Source organism: Colossoma macropomum, unplaced genomic scaffold, assembly GCF_904425465.1.
Source record: "Colossoma macropomum unplaced genomic scaffold, Colossoma_macropomum, whole genome shotgun sequence".
In the NCBI taxonomy this organism is placed as follows: Eukaryota; Metazoa; Chordata; class Actinopteri; order Characiformes; family Serrasalmidae; genus Colossoma; species Colossoma macropomum.
The window spans coordinates 4,881,254-4,899,223 of record NW_023494806.1 but is presented as its reverse complement, the minus strand read 5'-3'; the positions used below and the strand labels follow the sequence as shown (position 1 = coordinate 4,899,223).

General features: G+C 42.8%; 1 protein-coding gene across 6 annotated transcripts in view; it reads left to right on the top strand.

The window, feature by feature from the left end:
- Nucleotides 1-576: 576 nt before the first annotated feature.
- Nucleotides 577-17,970, top strand: part of kat6a (K(lysine) acetyltransferase 6A) — a 74,467-nt gene continuing 57,073 nt past the window's right edge. For 2 of the 6 annotated variants that reach the window (XM_036599180.1, XM_036599175.1), the window contains exons 1-2: nucleotides 577-693; nucleotides 6,434-7,788. In XM_036599180.1, the coding sequence (XP_036455073.1) occupies nucleotides 7,102-7,788 (687 nt within the window). In that variant the 5' untranslated portion in view covers nucleotides 577-693; nucleotides 6,434-7,101. Of the gene's footprint in view, nucleotides 694-878; nucleotides 1,051-1,349; nucleotides 1,872-6,433; nucleotides 7,789-17,970 lie in introns of those variants that run through there. The other 4 variants (XM_036599179.1, XM_036599178.1, XM_036599177.1 and 1 more) reach the window with 4 other exon arrangements.

Sequence of the window (17,970 nt, the reverse complement as noted above, 5' to 3'; positions counted from 1 at the left end):
AATGATGAGGTTCCACTCATCTAACTGAACTAACCGCATCAGCAATGTGGCGCTACAGCAAAGCGGTCAATTATCTCACTCTTTTCCTGTTGTTTCTGGTGTGAATAGAAATGTTCCTGCTCTGCACTGCTTTAGCTCCCCTCCAAAATGAAAAAAAAAGCAAAGCAAATAGAAAAAGTAAGCATTTTAAAGCATTTTAAGGATTTAAGTGAGCATTTTAAATTGTTCATTAATATTTCGTACTACCAAAGTAAGACTCAAGTGTTCAGCCTACTGTGGACCCTAGGGATCCCTGAATACAAGGGAGTATTTCTCACACTGGATGAGACTACTCGCCCCCTTACTCAAACGTGCCATTATTCGTTTCTAAAGGATTAGAGTTGGTTTGAGGACGGTGCCTTAGCCCGTCCGTTTAGCTGCAGTCAATGCCTTCACACTCTCAAACACGTCCCTTCGCTTCCGAACAGGGACTGTGAGTTTGTTGTCCCTCCCTCCGCCCCGTCTTGCCCCCCCCTCTCCCCTCCTCCTCCTCCTCCCCCCTCCTCCTCCTCCACCAGCGCTCCTGTTTCACTCAAAGATGGCGGCCGCTCCGGAGCCTCCGCTCTCTGGCTGCGCTGCTTTGGGCTTGTTGTTGTCCGCCTTCCTCTCGGCTCCTTGGCGCTCTCTCCACGGCGACTCGACCTCCAAAGCCCGGTGAGCAGCGAGGGTGATTAGACCTGCTTTAAAAAGCGCTTTTCTGTTTGTTTATTATTTTTATGGAGGGAGGGAGGGGGGAGAGAGGGTCCGTCCCGGTTTGAAACAACCCAACCTGGGGGTTGGTGGAGGGGGGGAAACGCGGGGCTACGGAGAGACGGACAACCGGTAGGGGGCGCAGTGAGCGGGGAAAGCGGGGAGATCAAGCCGGGGCCCGCGTCGCGTTGCTCGGCTTCCACTCCTGCGCTGCACCGCTCCGTGCTGGAGAAGGACGGAGGACGGTGGGTGGTAGCAGGAGGTACTGAGTGGTAGCCGGGGAAGGGGAGAAGCAGGAGACGGGAGGGCTTTGTAAGTGCAGTAAGTACGGGTTCGCAAAAAGCAATTTTGTGTATTTTCAAGCGCTTAGACTGAGATTTGAGGCCGCGTAAAAATGTAAGTGGGGGGGAAAGAGGAGGAGGAGGAGGAGTTGGCTTCCTATTCGCCAGCTTCTTGTTCGAATTTTGCCGTTCCACCTTAAATGGTGCAGCAGTTACGTTCAGCACCTACGTTCTGGTGCCTCGGGCGCCAGAATGTAACCGCTGCGCCGTTTAAGGTGGAACGGGAAAATTCGGGCAAGAAGCTGACTTCAGCTTCGTGGAGGAGAAGGAGGAGGAGGAGGAGGGAGGGAAGGAGGGAGGGAGGAATCGGGATGTTTTCGTTTTAAAAATAATTCCCCCTCATTCACGAACGTGGGCTGTTGTTTATTTAAGGTTGTCTGCGTACAGAATGAGATGGTGTGTGTGCGGGAATGCGGGGCTAAACGAGAGAAATAAACAAGAAATCGCGCCGCTTCTCCTCGCCTTATGCTCGCATTGTGTGTGTCCGCAGGCCGCGGGCTTCTCAGTGGGAGATCGGCTAAAGCTAACGCTAAGGCTAACGCTACGGCTAAGCTAACGCACGAAAACAGACGCGTTTTCCTTCGTGTGTTTTCGGCTGCGCTGATACAAAATACATTTTTATTCAGCTGTAGTTGTTTCATCGCCGTTTGCTGTTCGTGTCGAACCGCTGTTGTCTTTTCCCGCAGACGACAACGCTACGTTTTCAGTTTTTTCTCTTTTTTCTGTGTCTTTTTTGCCTGTTTTGTGGATGCTAAGCTAACCAGGAGGAGCAACCCCCGATAGCGGGAAGGTTTGTAGCAGGTTAGCTTCTGTGTGCTTCACCAAAATCTCACGTTAACCAGCCTAAGAAGGCATAGAGGGAGGTAAACTTATATTTTAGACCGTTTAGGAGTGTATAAAATATATTTTTTTCTGAAGAAATGTAAGATATCTAACACGAGTGGTTGTCCAGCGCTGTATTTCTGCTAGCGTAGCCTGCTAAGTGTTGTTGTTTATGGTTTTTTATTGCACGTTTTGCCTTTCTTTGCTAAGATATTTTAAGTTTTCTGTTATTTCACCGTCATTTGTTTACTCTTAGGGTATATGTGGATCATTTCTGGCTGTTAAACAGGCTAAAACCACCAAGTTATGCTGACTGACTGAGGGACTTGGCTAGCTAGTAGTTGTTTGAAAGTAGGTTAACGTTAGGTGAATCGAGCTGTATCGAAGTAGAGAGTAAATTAAGAAGTGTTCAACTTCTATAAGTGGGATATTATGATCTTTTGATTCAGCAAGACGTTAAACTGTGGTCTGTTTGTGAAGGGTTGGTTTTGTTTTGGTTAGGGACTTCCGTCTTGCTCCCGAGGCTTGTTGATATCCCAAAAATAGAGCCCTCACAGCCTGCATGTGAGCCTTTGTGCCATAATTTTGTTTTGTTGGCAAATATACTCCGAAACATAACCCAGTCAGTTTTGTGACCTGCTCACAGCCATAACATACACTTGTTCCTGGTCACAAACATGGTTTGCAGTTGCTGTTTACATCCTATGTTAAGCTGCTTTCCAAATAGTGCACTTCTGTCTCAGCTCTGTCTGTCTAATAGACACCATTGGGTCATAAAAACAATTGAAAGGCTTCCTCAGACTTTGTGGGCCAAGACGTTTGTAAGATAAAGCCTGTTTTTGTAATGTGTGGATTGGTCCGTGTTTCATGGTTGTAGATGACTTAAAAGGGAATTCCACTGATTCGTCAAAAATATCTGCAGAATCAAACCGCTGAGATGTAAACAGACTCATTCAGAGTGGTTCACTGTAGGGAAACTTACCGACTCAGATTTCTTTACAATGGTGGTGATGGGAACCATAGGTACGATGTCTACAACACAAATAGCTGTTTATTTACTATCCAAAACCACCAGTGAACTTCTGCACCTCTTCTGAGCTTTTCTCTGGGTGTTGATGTTAAAATAGTAGTAAATCAGAAAAAATAGGTTTTATTTTGGTGCTATTTTGACTTATGACACCCTGCATGTACCCCTCTGTTATGAATGTACTTTAAAAATATGTTTTGAGCCAAAACTTTATTGTAGAACTCGCATAAAACAGTGTCTCAGACATCAGACAATGAATTCATAACAATTTCATGTATTAACTTTTTGCGAGGGAGCTTTTAGAGGTGGAAGTCTGGTTCCTATCACCACTACTGTGAACAGTTCTGCCTCAGTTTCTCTAGAACGGAGCGTTTTCACACCAAACCACTCTGAATGACTTTGTTTACATCTCAACCCTGTAATTATGCAGAAATTTTGGAAAATTGGGGGAATTCTCCTTTAAGTGCTCTCTTGTTTTGGTCCTTCAAGAATGTGATTTGTCCCAAGTAAATGCATTGCGAGCAATACGAGTTTTATTGTTATTGTTATACATTGCATTAAAACATGCTTATGAGTTTGTCTGGGATATTGTTAGTACTTAAAGGGGAATTCCACTGACTTTTCAAAAATTTCTGTGCCGTCCAGTCATTGAGATGTAAACGGTGTGGAATTGTTCACTGTAGAGAAACTCACAGACTCAGATGTCTTTACAGTGGTGGTGATAGGAACCTGGCGTCACAATGTCTGCAACTCAGTTATAGACATTTTATTTCCTGTTCGAAATGACCAGCTAACCTACAATCCTCTGAGCTTTGATAGGTGATGTTGATAGAGTACTGTTTTGCCTTACACAGATCTAGGTCTGTATGTACCTTTCTGCCATAAATCACTTTTGGAAAGTATGTTTTAGGCCAAATTCTCTCAGAACGATCACAAAACAAACGTGGTCATCAGGGAGCGTATTCATAACCATCTCATTTATTAACTGAGGGGGCTTTTAGAGGTATTGAACGTTTTGGATGTCTGGTTCATATCACCACCACTACGAACAGTGTTGACTTTGTTTACAACTCAGCAGTTGGATTATCCAATGATTTCCCTTTTAAGTAACACTGACCAACCAACTTCTCTCTAATAATGGCATAATTAGCCCTGTTTAATTGGGTAAATGCAACTTACTATATATATATATATATATATCGTCGCTGTCCAAAGAAAAAAAGGCAGTTCTCCTTTACATTGTGTGAAAATTTCATGATGACCAATAGAAATGCCTCAAAATCAGTTAGAATAAGATCCCTTTACATTAACTTACATTGAAAGTTAAGGGCGTTTTTGCTCTCTCCTGTAAAGTTACCATTTTGGAGAAAGTACCTTTGCATTTTATATATATATATATATATATATATATATAATATATATATACATGCTGCTGGTGCTATCAAATCTCAAGAAAACAAAACATATGTTGTACATTTTGTGGAACTGTCTTGCTGTAACAATCAGTTTACCATGCATCTGTGCATTTTACAATAACATTGATCTGCATTGATCCAAATCATGTTTTTCAAATCCTTAAGAGTCTTATATGAACTGAAAGGCAAGACTTTTTATTTAAAGTGCAGGTCCTGTCATTTTTATAGAGGTGACAAAATACGGATCACACCTTTCACTGATGGCCGTATCTTTTTTTGCAGCATGTTCTCAAGTTTGTCTTGCTGACTCATGAGTTTTTCCCTAATAGTTTAAAAGACAGTGTTTGAGGGACAGATATGAGAGGACACTGTGGCTGTAGAGGCATTTTCCTTTCGTGCAGTTCGGTTTGTTCAGTAGATCAGTGTGCAGGAGGCGTGTCTGGTGTGCATTCATCAGTGCAGGTCAGCTTATTTACACACCTGTCAGTATTTGCATGTAGTGGAAAGGGAAAGGTTTCTGATGTTTGGAGTTATTGAGGTTCTTGAGGTGCAAAGTTGTCCCACAGTGAGGTCCAGATGTCTTTTGAGGCACTCAGGAACAGAAGCTGAGCCTAGAGCCGCATTCTGAGATGCTTGGCTTTAGTTTAGTTTACTTGGTAGGTCTGGGCAATATGATCGTGTTTAGTGTTATTGTGATAAATATCATAATGTCCTAATATGCTTTTCTGAGTGTATTGTGGATATCGTCACTACTCAAAAAGCACCACCCGACTGCATGTTTGATTACAAAGAAAGCCTGATTGGATTTAGTGCAGTGCTGAATGTGAAATCCTGACTTTAAATCATTGTATGTGTAGCAGGAGTAGTAATAATAATGTTGTATACCAATTTCAGGTATCAGAAAAAATATGTTGTGACACATTGTGTCTTGTGAAAACTTCTTGAAGTAAACTGTTGTATTTTTACCACCCCCCCCATCTCTACCATAAAAACAAGATTATATCTTTGCTAGACTGTCAAGGAAAGCACTCTCAGAGACTTGTTTGGTCTGTCAGAGTCCACACGCTTCTGTGACTTGTTTACGAATTTAGCAGAAGTGTGCAGGCACTCACAGTGCAAGCGTGTGTATTTGTGGGTTCGAGCGATTTTTGTAACAAACTTCCTCATTGTTTATGAGACAGCGTTTTGAAATGTCACCAGCTTGCTGAATTGTGGGATGTGTACAGCCGTATGCAGAAGTTTGGGCTCCCCTGGTCAGATGACATGTTTTGTTGATTTTCTAGTTGTGAATATGTGAAGACGTTCTCTGCAGAGAGGGCACTTCTGTGCATTTTAATGCACAATTACTGTTTATTTGCTAAATTGAACGTAATTGAAACAATAGAACATGAAATACGGCCTGTGCAAAAATTCTGGCTCATCTTGTATGGTAAATTGTAGAAATTGTGCATTAAAATTGGCAGAAAAATCGTGTATTTTAAATATATTTAAATGATATAAATGTGTTCCATGTAGGGGATGTGTTAACTTTCACTTAAATAAATGAAAATAAATGAAACATAGTTTGACTAGGGTGTTAAACCTTGTATATCGCTGTTGTCGGAAGAAATCTCCAAAATGGTAACTTTACAGGAGAAGGAAAAAGCTACTTTACTTTCAAAGTAAGTCAATGGAACCAGACTTTTTTCCAAGTCATTTTAGGCTTTTCTTTTGGTCCATTCTTCCTGAAATTTACACCCAATATAAAGGGAAAAAAGCATCTTCAAATTATGTCAAAAACTGAAAAATGGAGATACGAGGTTTTCTTCCAACAGCAGCGACAAATGTCACTGTATATTTGGTCAAATACTACATATATATACTTAGCTTTGATGTGGTATTTGGGAAAAGGTGGCTGTTTTGCACATGTAAGAAATGGGACACACTTGGACGTTGTCTTGAACGCACATGAATGTGTTCAGAAGTTCACAAAATCATAAATGTAGGGATGGGGTTGCCATTGTGGTCCTGTACAACAGTAGAAAATCACCTTTTTTAGCATCTAAATGTTGCAAAATGTTGGTTGCCACTGTCTCTAATATCTGTTTCTGTGTGTACAGGGTTCAGCAGCGGCTGAAGAGCGTCTTGGCATGAGGTGATCGCCCATCGAGTGAAAGATCTGTTCTGGACCACCTGTGAAAAAGTGTGGACGTAGAAGGATAAAGAAAGAGTGGAAGACAACAAAGAGGGAAACTGCTGAATGAAGTCCACGTTCTCTGAATAGTTGATTTTTATTTTTTTCTTTACTTTTTTCTCTTCCTTTTTCCAGAACAAAGAGTTCACCTAAAAGACGTTCTGACTTTACTGGATAACACTACATCATCTTTCTGTTGATTTGGAGGCTAAGAGAAGTGGAAAGAGAGCCAGTGTGGACGTTTGCGTTCTTAGGAATTGTGCCGGACTCCTGCCGCTATTGGGCATTCTCTCTTTGCTCTGGTGCTACCCAGCGTGGCGGGAGGGGGGTTGCTGGGGTAGCAGGATTCGTGTTTGGGTTGGGGGGGTTGGTGGGGGGGAAAGCTTATGCTATGGTGATCAGCCCTCTGCCTCATTGCTTTTGCTCCGGCTTTGAGAGACTTTCCACACGGCCCAGGGACAAAGGATAGCCTCCCAGGACGTGGAGGAGGAGGAGTAGGGTGAGGAACAGGCAGCTCCAGGGCTCAGGCCTCTGGGTGCTTCCTGAACGGTTTTCTGTGTTTGTTTGAGTGTTTGTTTGTACCCAAACGCAGCCATGGTGAAGCTAGCTAATCCGCTGTACACCAGCTGGATCCTGGAGGCCATCAGGAAGGTCAAGAAGCAAAAGCAAAGGCCTTCAGAGGAGCGGATCTGCAATGCTGTGTCTATGTCGCACGGCCTGGACCGCAAAACGGTCTTGGAGCACCTCGAGCTCAGCGTCAAAGATGGGTCCATCCTCAAGGTCTCCAACAAGGGCCTCAATTCCTACAAGGATCCGGACAATCCGGGCCGTCTGGCTCTTCCCAAGCCACGAGGCGGTGGTGGAGGTGGAAGTGGAGGTGGGGGTGGGGGTGGAGGTGGCAGTGGAGGTGGAGGTGGAGGTGGAGGAAGCAGCAGCACCTCTAGTTCTTCCAAAAAACCAGGCCTGGACTGGAACAAGCTGATCAAACGCGCCCTGGAGGGGCTCCACGAGGCTGGAGGCTCGTCCCTGAAGAGCATCGAGCGCTTCCTAAAGTGCCAGGCCGATGTGGCCGGCTACCTCTCGGGCAGTGGTTCCATGGGGCCCGGCCTGTTCCACCAGCAGCTCAGGCTGGCGCTGAAGCGAGCCGTAGCCCACGGGCGAGTGGCCAAGCAGGGGCCGCTCTTCAGGCTGGTCAGCCGTAGCTCCCAGAGCGATGGCACCGGCTGCGTCTCGCTAGACTCGCTGCCCCCTGTCCGCCTGCTGCCACACGAGAAGGATCGGGTAAGGAGGAAACATGCACACATCTCTTCACTGTAGTCTAGGGGTGGGATTGCGTGTTCTCATGGTGTCCATGACCAAATTTTATAGGGGTTTTTGTGTTTTAAGGGGCCTATGTGGTAAGTTTTTCGTATTGTGTGTATTTAGGGTTGCTCCGATTATAGGAAATGTGTGTCAGTGCCGATATCTGATATTTTTTTGATGCCGATATACAGGGTGATTCAAGATTTATCCGATTTCAAAATGATTTATTTCACTTGTAAATCGTTACAGAACAATGCAGTAAACTGTAAATAGTTTAACTGAGCATAAAGTTTATGTAATTGTACAAGGTCTCAGTATGAACCTCCTCCAGCTGTACAGACAACATCAACGCCATAGTCAAATTCATCCCATACTGGATTGAGCATGTCGGGTGTCGCTGCACTCACGGCTCTTTCGGTGCGATTTCGGAGATCATCCAGTGTTGTGGAACCAACGCCGAACGCTCTGAGCTGTTGGAGCTTCACTGCCCACGAAAATCACACTGCACAGTTGCGACGGATTCACTCTTATTAAAGAGGAGAACGCAGAACGCTTTCTGCTCAGGGGTCTCATCTCCTCGCAGACTGAAGGGGGCCATCTTCTGGTGACAGTCAGAAACTATGACCCCCTCTTTCAATTGGATTGTGATTGGTTCCTAGGCTCCTCACGGTTGTAAAAATATGGCGCTTTGAGTCTTTTTGAATCACCCTGTATAAACATTTATAAACTCAATAATTCAGGGCTAATTTCACCCTTATTTACCATCACTGAGAAATGTAACGGTAATTATCAAATATTGGTCAAACCTAAACTTCTGTCTGGTGTGAACGACTGTAATTTCTTTTCTAATTCGTGCTGATGCCGACATGATTCCCATATCATCATGTATTGCTTATTTGTATGATCCCCGACCCCCTGAGGTTCACTTCTAACATTCATGTAGTTTTATATACCAAAAATAATGTTAGTTATTTTTACATAACTCACCAAATAGTGCTAGACTAAGGCTCTCCAGAACTAGAGCAGGGAAAACCTGCTCTAGAACGTTCTCTCCCATTCACACGAGTGGATTTGGCTTGACGTTTGTTTTTCCAGACTGTGCTAGAGCTGACTGTAGTCTCTGGAATGTGTTGGGGTTAGTTGGTCTTCGTTTGGTCGCCGTGGAAGCGCCGTAAAACACATGAGAGCGGTTATTACAGTCGTGCTCCTTTTGACTCTGCCCTGTCCTGTTAGAACAAAACGCTGGCTCTGTGGACCAGTTTTGATGTAGAGAAGATCAAAGTTACACAGCTTAGGCACCTTTTAGTTTTCTTCTACAGCTAAAAGGCTGATGCATCTACAAACAAAGGAAGTCCGTCACCTAAGTTCTGCTATATTAGCCTTGCTGCTGTGCGACTAAACCAAAGAAGCAGACCTGTTTTTGGTAAAGCATTCTCATATGGATTTTGTACATGTTTTGGATGTGACCTAGAAGCACACTCTCATAACAAGCCTCTTTCCTTAATGAAAGAAAGATACACAGTCTAAACCACATTAGAGCCCTGGGGACGGATGTAACATAGTGTTTAGCTCGAACTCCTCCCGCACTGTAACGCCCAGACGTCTTTCAGTTTCTTTTTCACGTGCTCTGCCCTGCCAGCTTTGACTTCCGCTTTTACAGCCTCCAACGCATTTAAAGACGACATTTATTGACAACATATCAACGTATACAATTTAGATTTAAGGGTATTTTGAGCAGATATTGCAGTGTATTGTTTCGTTATATGAGCCGTACTGGCAGAATTTGCAACAAAACAAACTATAGGCCGCTTAGACGGCTTGTGGGCATACAAAACAGTGGTCAGTATGTTATGACATGCAGCCTGAGATCAGTGGCTACTTGCATAAAACACACTGAGTATTTATTATTTAAGTTAATTGCTTAAGGGACAAATGTACAATGAGATTTTGCAGCTGTCTGAAACTGAAGTTCTGAAACTTTAACCTTTTATAATTTTTCATTTTTTCCCCCCAAATTTTAAACAGTTCAGTGACGGTAAAGGGAAAACGTAAGGCTAGTCCTCTTCGGATGTTTTATACCGCAGTGACCGCAGATTTTTAAAATATTGTCTGGTAGCCAGCTTTCCATTCAGCTCTGTACAGGAGAATAAAACTCTGCGCACGTTCGTAAAAACACTTCAGAGAAATGTGGAGCGAGTTTACAGAGAAATCATTAATGTAGAACGGCTATTGTTTAACTGTGTGGCCAAGTTTTATGTCGTAAGAGCGTGAAGATGGAAGGCAGACGGAACTGATTAGGAAATGTCCATCAATCAGAGTCGGGCGACGTCTGTTTACGTTCACGTTTCACTGTTATGTTTCTTTCTTTGATGAGAAAAATGTACAATTTCATTTCGTTGTTAGTCCACTGGTTCCTGATCGGGTCACGGTCAGTCATAACTTCATGCTGTTCTCATTTACAGTCTTCGGCAAATGCGTTTATGGCATAACGGTTGCATTTCGTTTCACTGGCAAAGAGTTATCCACCCTAAGCGAGTGTGCTTTCATGCAAGTTTTGACTATTTTATTCAGTATTTCCATCAATATTCTGTCTATTTATATGTTAAATACTTAAAATATGTAGATGAATGAATAACTATTGGTGCAGGACTGAAAGGTTTACATTCACACATCACAACTTTGAGTCGTATTTAAACTCAAGTTTTAGTTTTTTTCATAATGCTGTGTACAACAGCCTGAGATCCTGGAGGACAAGCTCATTCCTGAATATTCTGGAGATAAAATATTAAATTTTGGTGGAATATAACTGCAAAGCTGAGCCTGTTTGGCTCATTTTGGTGGAGTGGTCCTCCTTTTGTATTTGAGAAGGGGGGAAAAAGAGGTTAGTGATTATTTTTCTGGATTAATGTTAGGAGGTGTTGGTACCAGACGCTAGGGCTGGGTATTATGACAATATAACATCATTACTTTGATAAATTTTGCCGCAGTACGCTTTTCTGAGAATATGACGGGTGTCGTCAACACTTTTAGAGCAATGAACACCTGCATGGACCATAAAAACAGCAACAGCCAATGGATACTAACTGTACGGTGGCAAGTAGCTGATTGGATGTCGGGCTGGTTTGAACTTATCCTGTTTGTTTGTTTATTCTCATGGGACTTAGTGTAGTATTGCAGTGCTCAGTAGAGCTGAGGATGTTTCCTCATTGTGTTGTTGGCCAGGTGGGCAATTTTAATATGAAATCATCACGATAAACTGCGGAGCATAGTGTGTGTGAGTGGTCAGTACTTCAAGAACACTGAGCAACTGCATATTTCACTAAAAACCAGTTTAGAAAAGGCCTCCAGCTGGCCTAGCTGTCTAAGATTTCATCACATTGTTGGTTAATTGTGAGCTGTAATCCAGGCGATGCCAGCGGCCTAAGAGTGGATAATCAGTCCTGCTTAACTGGATGTAGTTTATCTCAATTAGATGTAGTGATGTCAGTGTAACGTTAAATAAAAATGGTTGTAGTCGTTTTTTTAGTAGGTTTTTTTTAAATATAGCACAACATTACATTTCACTGGTGCATTTTGTCCTGATCCACTTTTATACCACCCTGTGAAAAATATTGTGTATCGCAGAAATTGGCGTTGTAGAAATTGTGGGCTGAAGCCGATATAATGTACGTATCCGCTGATGTCGGCCCAGAAACGTCAATAAAACGTAGAAAAATTCTGACTAGATCCATTTTGGAGGGGTTGCCCTGCAGTGTTGTTGGCCAGAAAGACAGGTTGTTTGTGAACTTTAATTTTGGTGGAGTGGTCCCACGAGGCCAGCATAGTTAAGATATGATATCATCGTATGAAATTGGTATCGCTGAGTACTTAAAGAACACTGAACATGTGCGTAGGAGCATTATAAGCCCTGCTTAACTGGACATGATGTGCAGCATGTTAAATGGTAGCCACTGTACTCATTTTTTTGAGAGTAATTAAATATTGTAGTGCAATATTACCCATGCCTATAGTGTTACATATAATTTTTTGGTGGAATGGTCCTTTGAGGTGGATTGTAGTGAAGGGAGAAAAGGAGAGAGAGAGGCTGCGGAGCTCTGAGGCACGTGGGTGGCTGCCAGGGCTGTTTTCCAGCCGCTGCCTGCAGCTGAAACACTGGAGGGGCTGGAGCGTGGAGGGGAAGAGAGAAAAAGAAGGGGGGGACGAGGGGGGGGGGTAATCACGTGATTTTTTCACATCCTGCTGAAGCTGGCCACCAGCTGCACGACTGCTCACTGTCAGAGAGAGAGGGAGGGAGAGAGAGACATTGCAGAAGGGAGAGGGAGCGAGACAATGTAGGAGCTTAAAAAGAGGGAACAGGAGTGCGTGTCATTGAGACGGAGCTGTATTCAGCATATGGCGCTGGTAGGGCTGCGTGTGTGTGCGCTCAGTAGGGCTGTCACAATACCAGAGTTTTGGCTTTGATATCGATACCAAGGATAATGTCACGAATCTCCTGAGGACGCTTTGTCTTTGTGTGTTTTGCGTTATGCCCAAATAAGGAATTCTGGGTCTAATCTGTTTTCACTAGAGGCCAAAAAGATGCTGTTTTTGAGAATCACTGCTGTCTGTGGTGAACAAAACTTCCAAACGTGATGCTTGTGTACAAATTTCCCCTGAAGGTCACTGAATCCTCTGATTAGACCCTTTTCACACTTCTATATTAGACACATCAGAAGTCGTCTTAGGCTGCGTTCACATTACCAGGTTGAAGTGGCACAAATCTGATTATTATCATTATAATTATTTATTTATTTATTTATTTATTTTGCCCTAATGTGACTCTGTGGTCTGATGGTTTCAGAGCTGTTTGGACTGAGTCACTTTCATATGTGGTCCTAGATCGGATACGTATCCGAGTCGTGGCCATGCGACCTTAATGTGACGCTCAGATCGGAATGCATGTGCTTTTCTTCCATTGTGCGTGCGCCATCATTCAGCGTTACCATGGCAGCAGCGCCAAACAGAAGTTAAAGCCTGTAAACGGTGGAAAAGCAGCTCATCTCACCTTTTTCTCCTTCGTCTCGCTCTAATAATGAAGCTGAGAGCTGATCAGAGTTAATTATCTTCTCAGCGAAGCTCGTTCTGCTCGTTAGTGTGGTTGCTGATGATTCACGTGACGCAAATGATTCATTCACGTGACGTTACTGAGTAGGATGTGCGCTTGTGGGTCATTTCAGGACGCCGGTTCGTCACATTAATGACAGATTTGACTCACTTACCTAAACGAGTGTGAACCATCGTGTCAGAGAGATCGGATTTGAGCAAAAAATCGGATTTGAGCTACGAGGCTTGTAATGTGAACGTAGCTTTAGTAGGGAAAACATTACAGTAGTGGTGGCAGTTTTGAATGGGAATGTAGGCAGAGTTCTCCTTGATAATGTCTCTGATGTAGAGGAGTCACTGAGTTTTACATCCTTATTGAAGAATTGACCTAATTTTTTTCCGGAAGACGTTAGTTTGGTGGAGTCGTTTTCGTTTTCTCAGATGAGCAAGCTTGACGAGGTCTTCCAGCTTTGATTTGAGAATTACCTGCTTGACCGCAAAGGTAGGTTCTGATCTGGTGAAGTCACCCAACGAGGTTGGCTCAGGTTAGCTGTCTAATGTTTAGTGTAGTCAGTGTGGTGCAGGTTGGGAGGAAAGCTCTATTAAAGAGTCAGTTTTCATTGTCGCTTGGTCATGTTTTTGGTTTTGAGTTTACATTTTTACATTTTTCCCTGTTGAATATTTATGCTGTTTTGTAGTGTCCAATGTTGTGAATGACCAGGTCACTGTTCCTGTGTAAGCTAACTGACATGAGTGTTTACTGCTCAGACACTGAAGAATTAATTTAAGTAACGCTCAGATTTTCCTTTCCATCTTACAGTAGCCACGTTTACCACATTTTAGCCTGGTAATCCGTTAATAATAGGTAATCCTGTAAATGATCCGTTAAATAGAAGAATAATATCCGTGTAAACGCCTGTATCTGATTACATTCCCTATCAGAAAGTTTAAGTCTGCTCTGATCATGTTCGTCACGTCACAGTGAAAGTTTACACCGTTCAACACGGCGGAGCAGAAACTGGTCTGCAGAGGAGACGAAGTTTATGCTCTGATCTTTAAAAGACGGCGGTGGGACGGACGTCCAGCTTATGTGTCTCAGAACACGACATCTTCCTCTCGGCCTTCTTTAATAAGGACATGTGAAGGACGTTTTCCTGAGTCTGACATCATTTTAAAGCAGTTATAAAAACACAATCACTGCTCACTGCTGCTCATCTCACTCTGACTGGACTCAAGTGATGCTCGTTGTCATGGTAACGTCTACACTAAGCGGTTCTCTACGCATTCGCGTCATTTTAGATCAGATTACTTGTAGTGAGCATGAAAACGGAGATTTTCCATCAGATTGTTGAGTAGAGTGAGCATAAAAACACCTCAGTCTTAATCTATAATCAATCATATTGGCAAAAATCTTGGCATGTAAACACAGCCAGTGCGGCGGTTACAGTCCAGCATGTTTAGCTGATCTCAAACCGCTTTTTCACCTTCTTTAATCTGCACCGCCCACCCAGCCAGCGCTGAAGCAGCCAGTGTCAGTAGCCTCCTTTAGACCCTGTCAAGCGTGCTCATCTCTGAAACTGTTCCACCAAATGAACTTTTGTCTTTTGTGGAAAAATCAGGTGAAGTCCCTAATAAGGACTCTTCGTTCTCATTCATAAATGCTGCCACCACTTAATGTCTTCCCCAAACCTCCGCTCCGTCGAATCATGGAAAGGTGAAACCGGGTCTAGAACGAGGTCGTTCAAAGAGCTGAAATATATAAACATTGCGAGCTAACAAGCTCACCAAGCTACCCCACGCAAACCAGCAAGATTTATTGTTCAGCTGTGATAGTTCATTGGTCTGGCAGTAGTAGCTCACACTTTGAGTGCATGGTTAGAAATAAAGGTTCTGTTCAGGTACATTTTTCGTTCATCAAGGTACAGACAATGTAAATGCGCCCTCAAAGGTACAACAGTGGTTTTAAGATCCAGTTGTGAACCTTCAATAAGTTTTTCCAGGTGAAAAGTTCGTATTTGTACCTTTTTCATAACCGAATGATTTAAAACAGAACAGTAAAATAAAAGCCTGGAGTCGAGACGGGGTGTGTGGAGTCAGCACAGCTTAGAAAATATAATTTTAATGGATTATGGTGCAGTTATGAGAGATACCCTTGAGGGTACCACCCGAGTGATGATGGGTACTGCCCCAGTGACAGTTTAGCATCTGTTTTTCCCGAGAGTGTAGCTGGTGTTATGTAATAGTGCTGATTAGGAGTGTAATAATTCACAGAATTCATTATTTAGTTTAAGATACACTGAAGCCCCGTTTCAGTAAAACTTGTAGGAAAAATGTGTTTCCAGTTTGTTTCTTATGAGAAGGTGCAGTGGAGGGAGTGTCTGCCCAAATTGTGGGCTTGCTTGTTTAATTCTGTGTTAGACTTAATGCACTGTGATCAGTATTGAACTGCGAATTACTTATTTGCTTCAATCTGTTGTTCACTGGCTTCTGCATATAGAATTGAGAAGCTTGTACTGAACAGTACAATACATTATACTGTGTTATTGGCCTCCTGTAGCTGATGTATAGTAGTAGATTTGCTTTCATGCAAATTGAATGTGCAGGAGTGTCAACTTGCTTGAAGTATGTTTGTTGCCTTGTATGTGTTTCGACCTTGTAATTCAGTTGTGACCTTTTGGTGACTCGGGTCTTATGTTGGGGGTGTCTAAATGAAAGAAAGAAGAGAATTCCTCAGAGGTTTTTGCCAAAACGATAACATTTAAAAGAAATTAAATACTTATTGACTGATTCCCAGATCCGAATGAATCCTAAACCTGGACTGTGAGGGATTTTTAATGGTGAAATGCCATTTATTATACATGTGCCGATATAAAAATGTAATAGCATGGTAATTGCCTGTCCTCTTATCATGGTTTATAGGGTTGTATTAAGGAAAACGACACTGTGTGTATAAGATAATGCATGTACATACATGAGTGCCATTTTTTAACAGCGGTAATGTTGCTAGATATACATTTTGGGGATTTCTGTCTTTGCATTGTAGTCGAACTTCACTCATTCGTTTTTGGAGCTGTTGAGAAAATCTCAGGCGAAACTGCAACTTGTTTGACTAAAATGCAGCGACAGTGTTTCAAAGTGTTGGCAATAATATCACAGTGTACACAGTTAGTAATAAAGGTTCTGTGCAGGTACATTTTTCGTTCATCAAGGTACAAACAATGTAAACAATCCCTCAAAGGTACAACAGTGAGTTTAAGGTCTGATTGTGAACCTTGAATAAGTTTTTCCAGGTGAAAAGTTCGTATTTGTACTTTTTTCATAACCGAATGTTTTAAAACAGAACAGTAAAATAAAAGCCTGGAGACGAGACGGGGTGTGTGGAGTCAGTACAGCTTAGAACATATCATTTCAGTGGATTATGGTTCAGTTATGTTCCCTGACTAAAGGTACTGAGATGGACCCTTGAGGGTTCCACCCCACTTTCATACCTTTGTTTTCTGAGCGTACCTTCATACTGAATATTGGCACCCTTTACGTTGAAGATCTGCATCAATACAAACTCTTCAAGCTTTGTATTCTGTCAAATAGTCAAATTTGGAATGCATGGTTTGATTCACCTACAGGCACAGAACAATGTCAGCATATCTTCACTGTCCAAAGAAAAACAAGCATCTCCAAAATGTAAAGTTTACAGGAGAGGGCAAAAACGTTCTCTCCTTTCAGTGTAAGTTAATGGAAAAAGATTTTATTCTAAGTAATTTTGGAGCGTTTCTATTGGCCCATTCATCATGTAATTTCCACACAATGTAAAGCACAGCTGCGGCGCTCAAACGAGGCAGAAAAGTAAAAATCTCACTAAAATGGAAATGCATGTGTTTCATTGGACAGCGATGATATCGTAGGCCTATTTAAATAAGAATTCAAGTTATAGCATGAAATTGTCCACCATGCAGCTTATTACAAGTATTGAAAGTCAGCGTATTATTGTTTTCCGTGAAGCATAAACAAGTGACTGTATTGGAAGTTCGAAAGATTGTTGTTTGCCATATTGTGATGTTTAAAAGCGTTGAACTGTTGACATTATGCAACACTGATGCGCACGCACTCGCTCGCTCTCTTCTTCGCTCAGCCCAGAAAGAGAAGGGGAAAAAAAGGCGCTGGCAGACTTGCAGGCGACAGGAGAAGCCCAGCACACACCCACTTTTGTAACCCGATAAACAGCGGCCCTGCCTTACGCTCCGCTCCCTCGAGGCAAAACAAACACACAAGAACACGCTCTCGCACACACACGCCAGATGCACGCTCTTATCATGTCAAATCTGGGCCGCGGCGTTGAGGATGTGGGCTGCAGGGTGTCTACTGTCACAGCGATGTGATGCGTAGCGTTTTATTCTGAGACGGACCCTCCTCCAGTCTGCGTTTTGATTAGGAGCTTCAGTGCTGCAGGCTTTAAAGCGACAGTTCACTGAAAAATCAAATTTACGCAATTTCTCCTCATTTGTAGTCGATCAGCCAAGACGTGAAGTTTGCTTTTTGAGTTTTGTACTCGAGCTTCAAAGCTAAATGCTGCTACAAGTAATGGAAGCTTATACCCCCCACCAGTTAGCGCCAAGGGAACTCATCACACACTTGACTCAAACCGTGTTTAGTTGTAAAGTAATGTCTAATAAACTTGCTTCTGTGGTTTCTGACACTGTATGATCGTTATCTGTAGTGCTGGAGGAAACTGACCCCTGCTACCGTTGTTAGTTCTGCAACATACTTTTGGAGCAAACTTCCAACGCTGAACGTCTAGGCCAGGGGTCGGCAACCCAAATGTTAAGAAGAGACGTTTTGTCCTTTCAACAAAAATGAAATCACCTCGGGAGCCACAACATTTTATATCCATTTTAACATCTTGACGGTAAATACATCTCCGTATGTGCTGATGTACTTCTATAGACTGAAAAATATAATATAAACAAAAACGCAGACTTGCTTTGCTCTGCTTAAAGCTTTAGCTCAGCTGTAGCCGCTTTTCTCACATCTCTGGCAGGAAACTTTTCCTCACAAGTGGAATAGTTTCCCGTAAAATGTTGC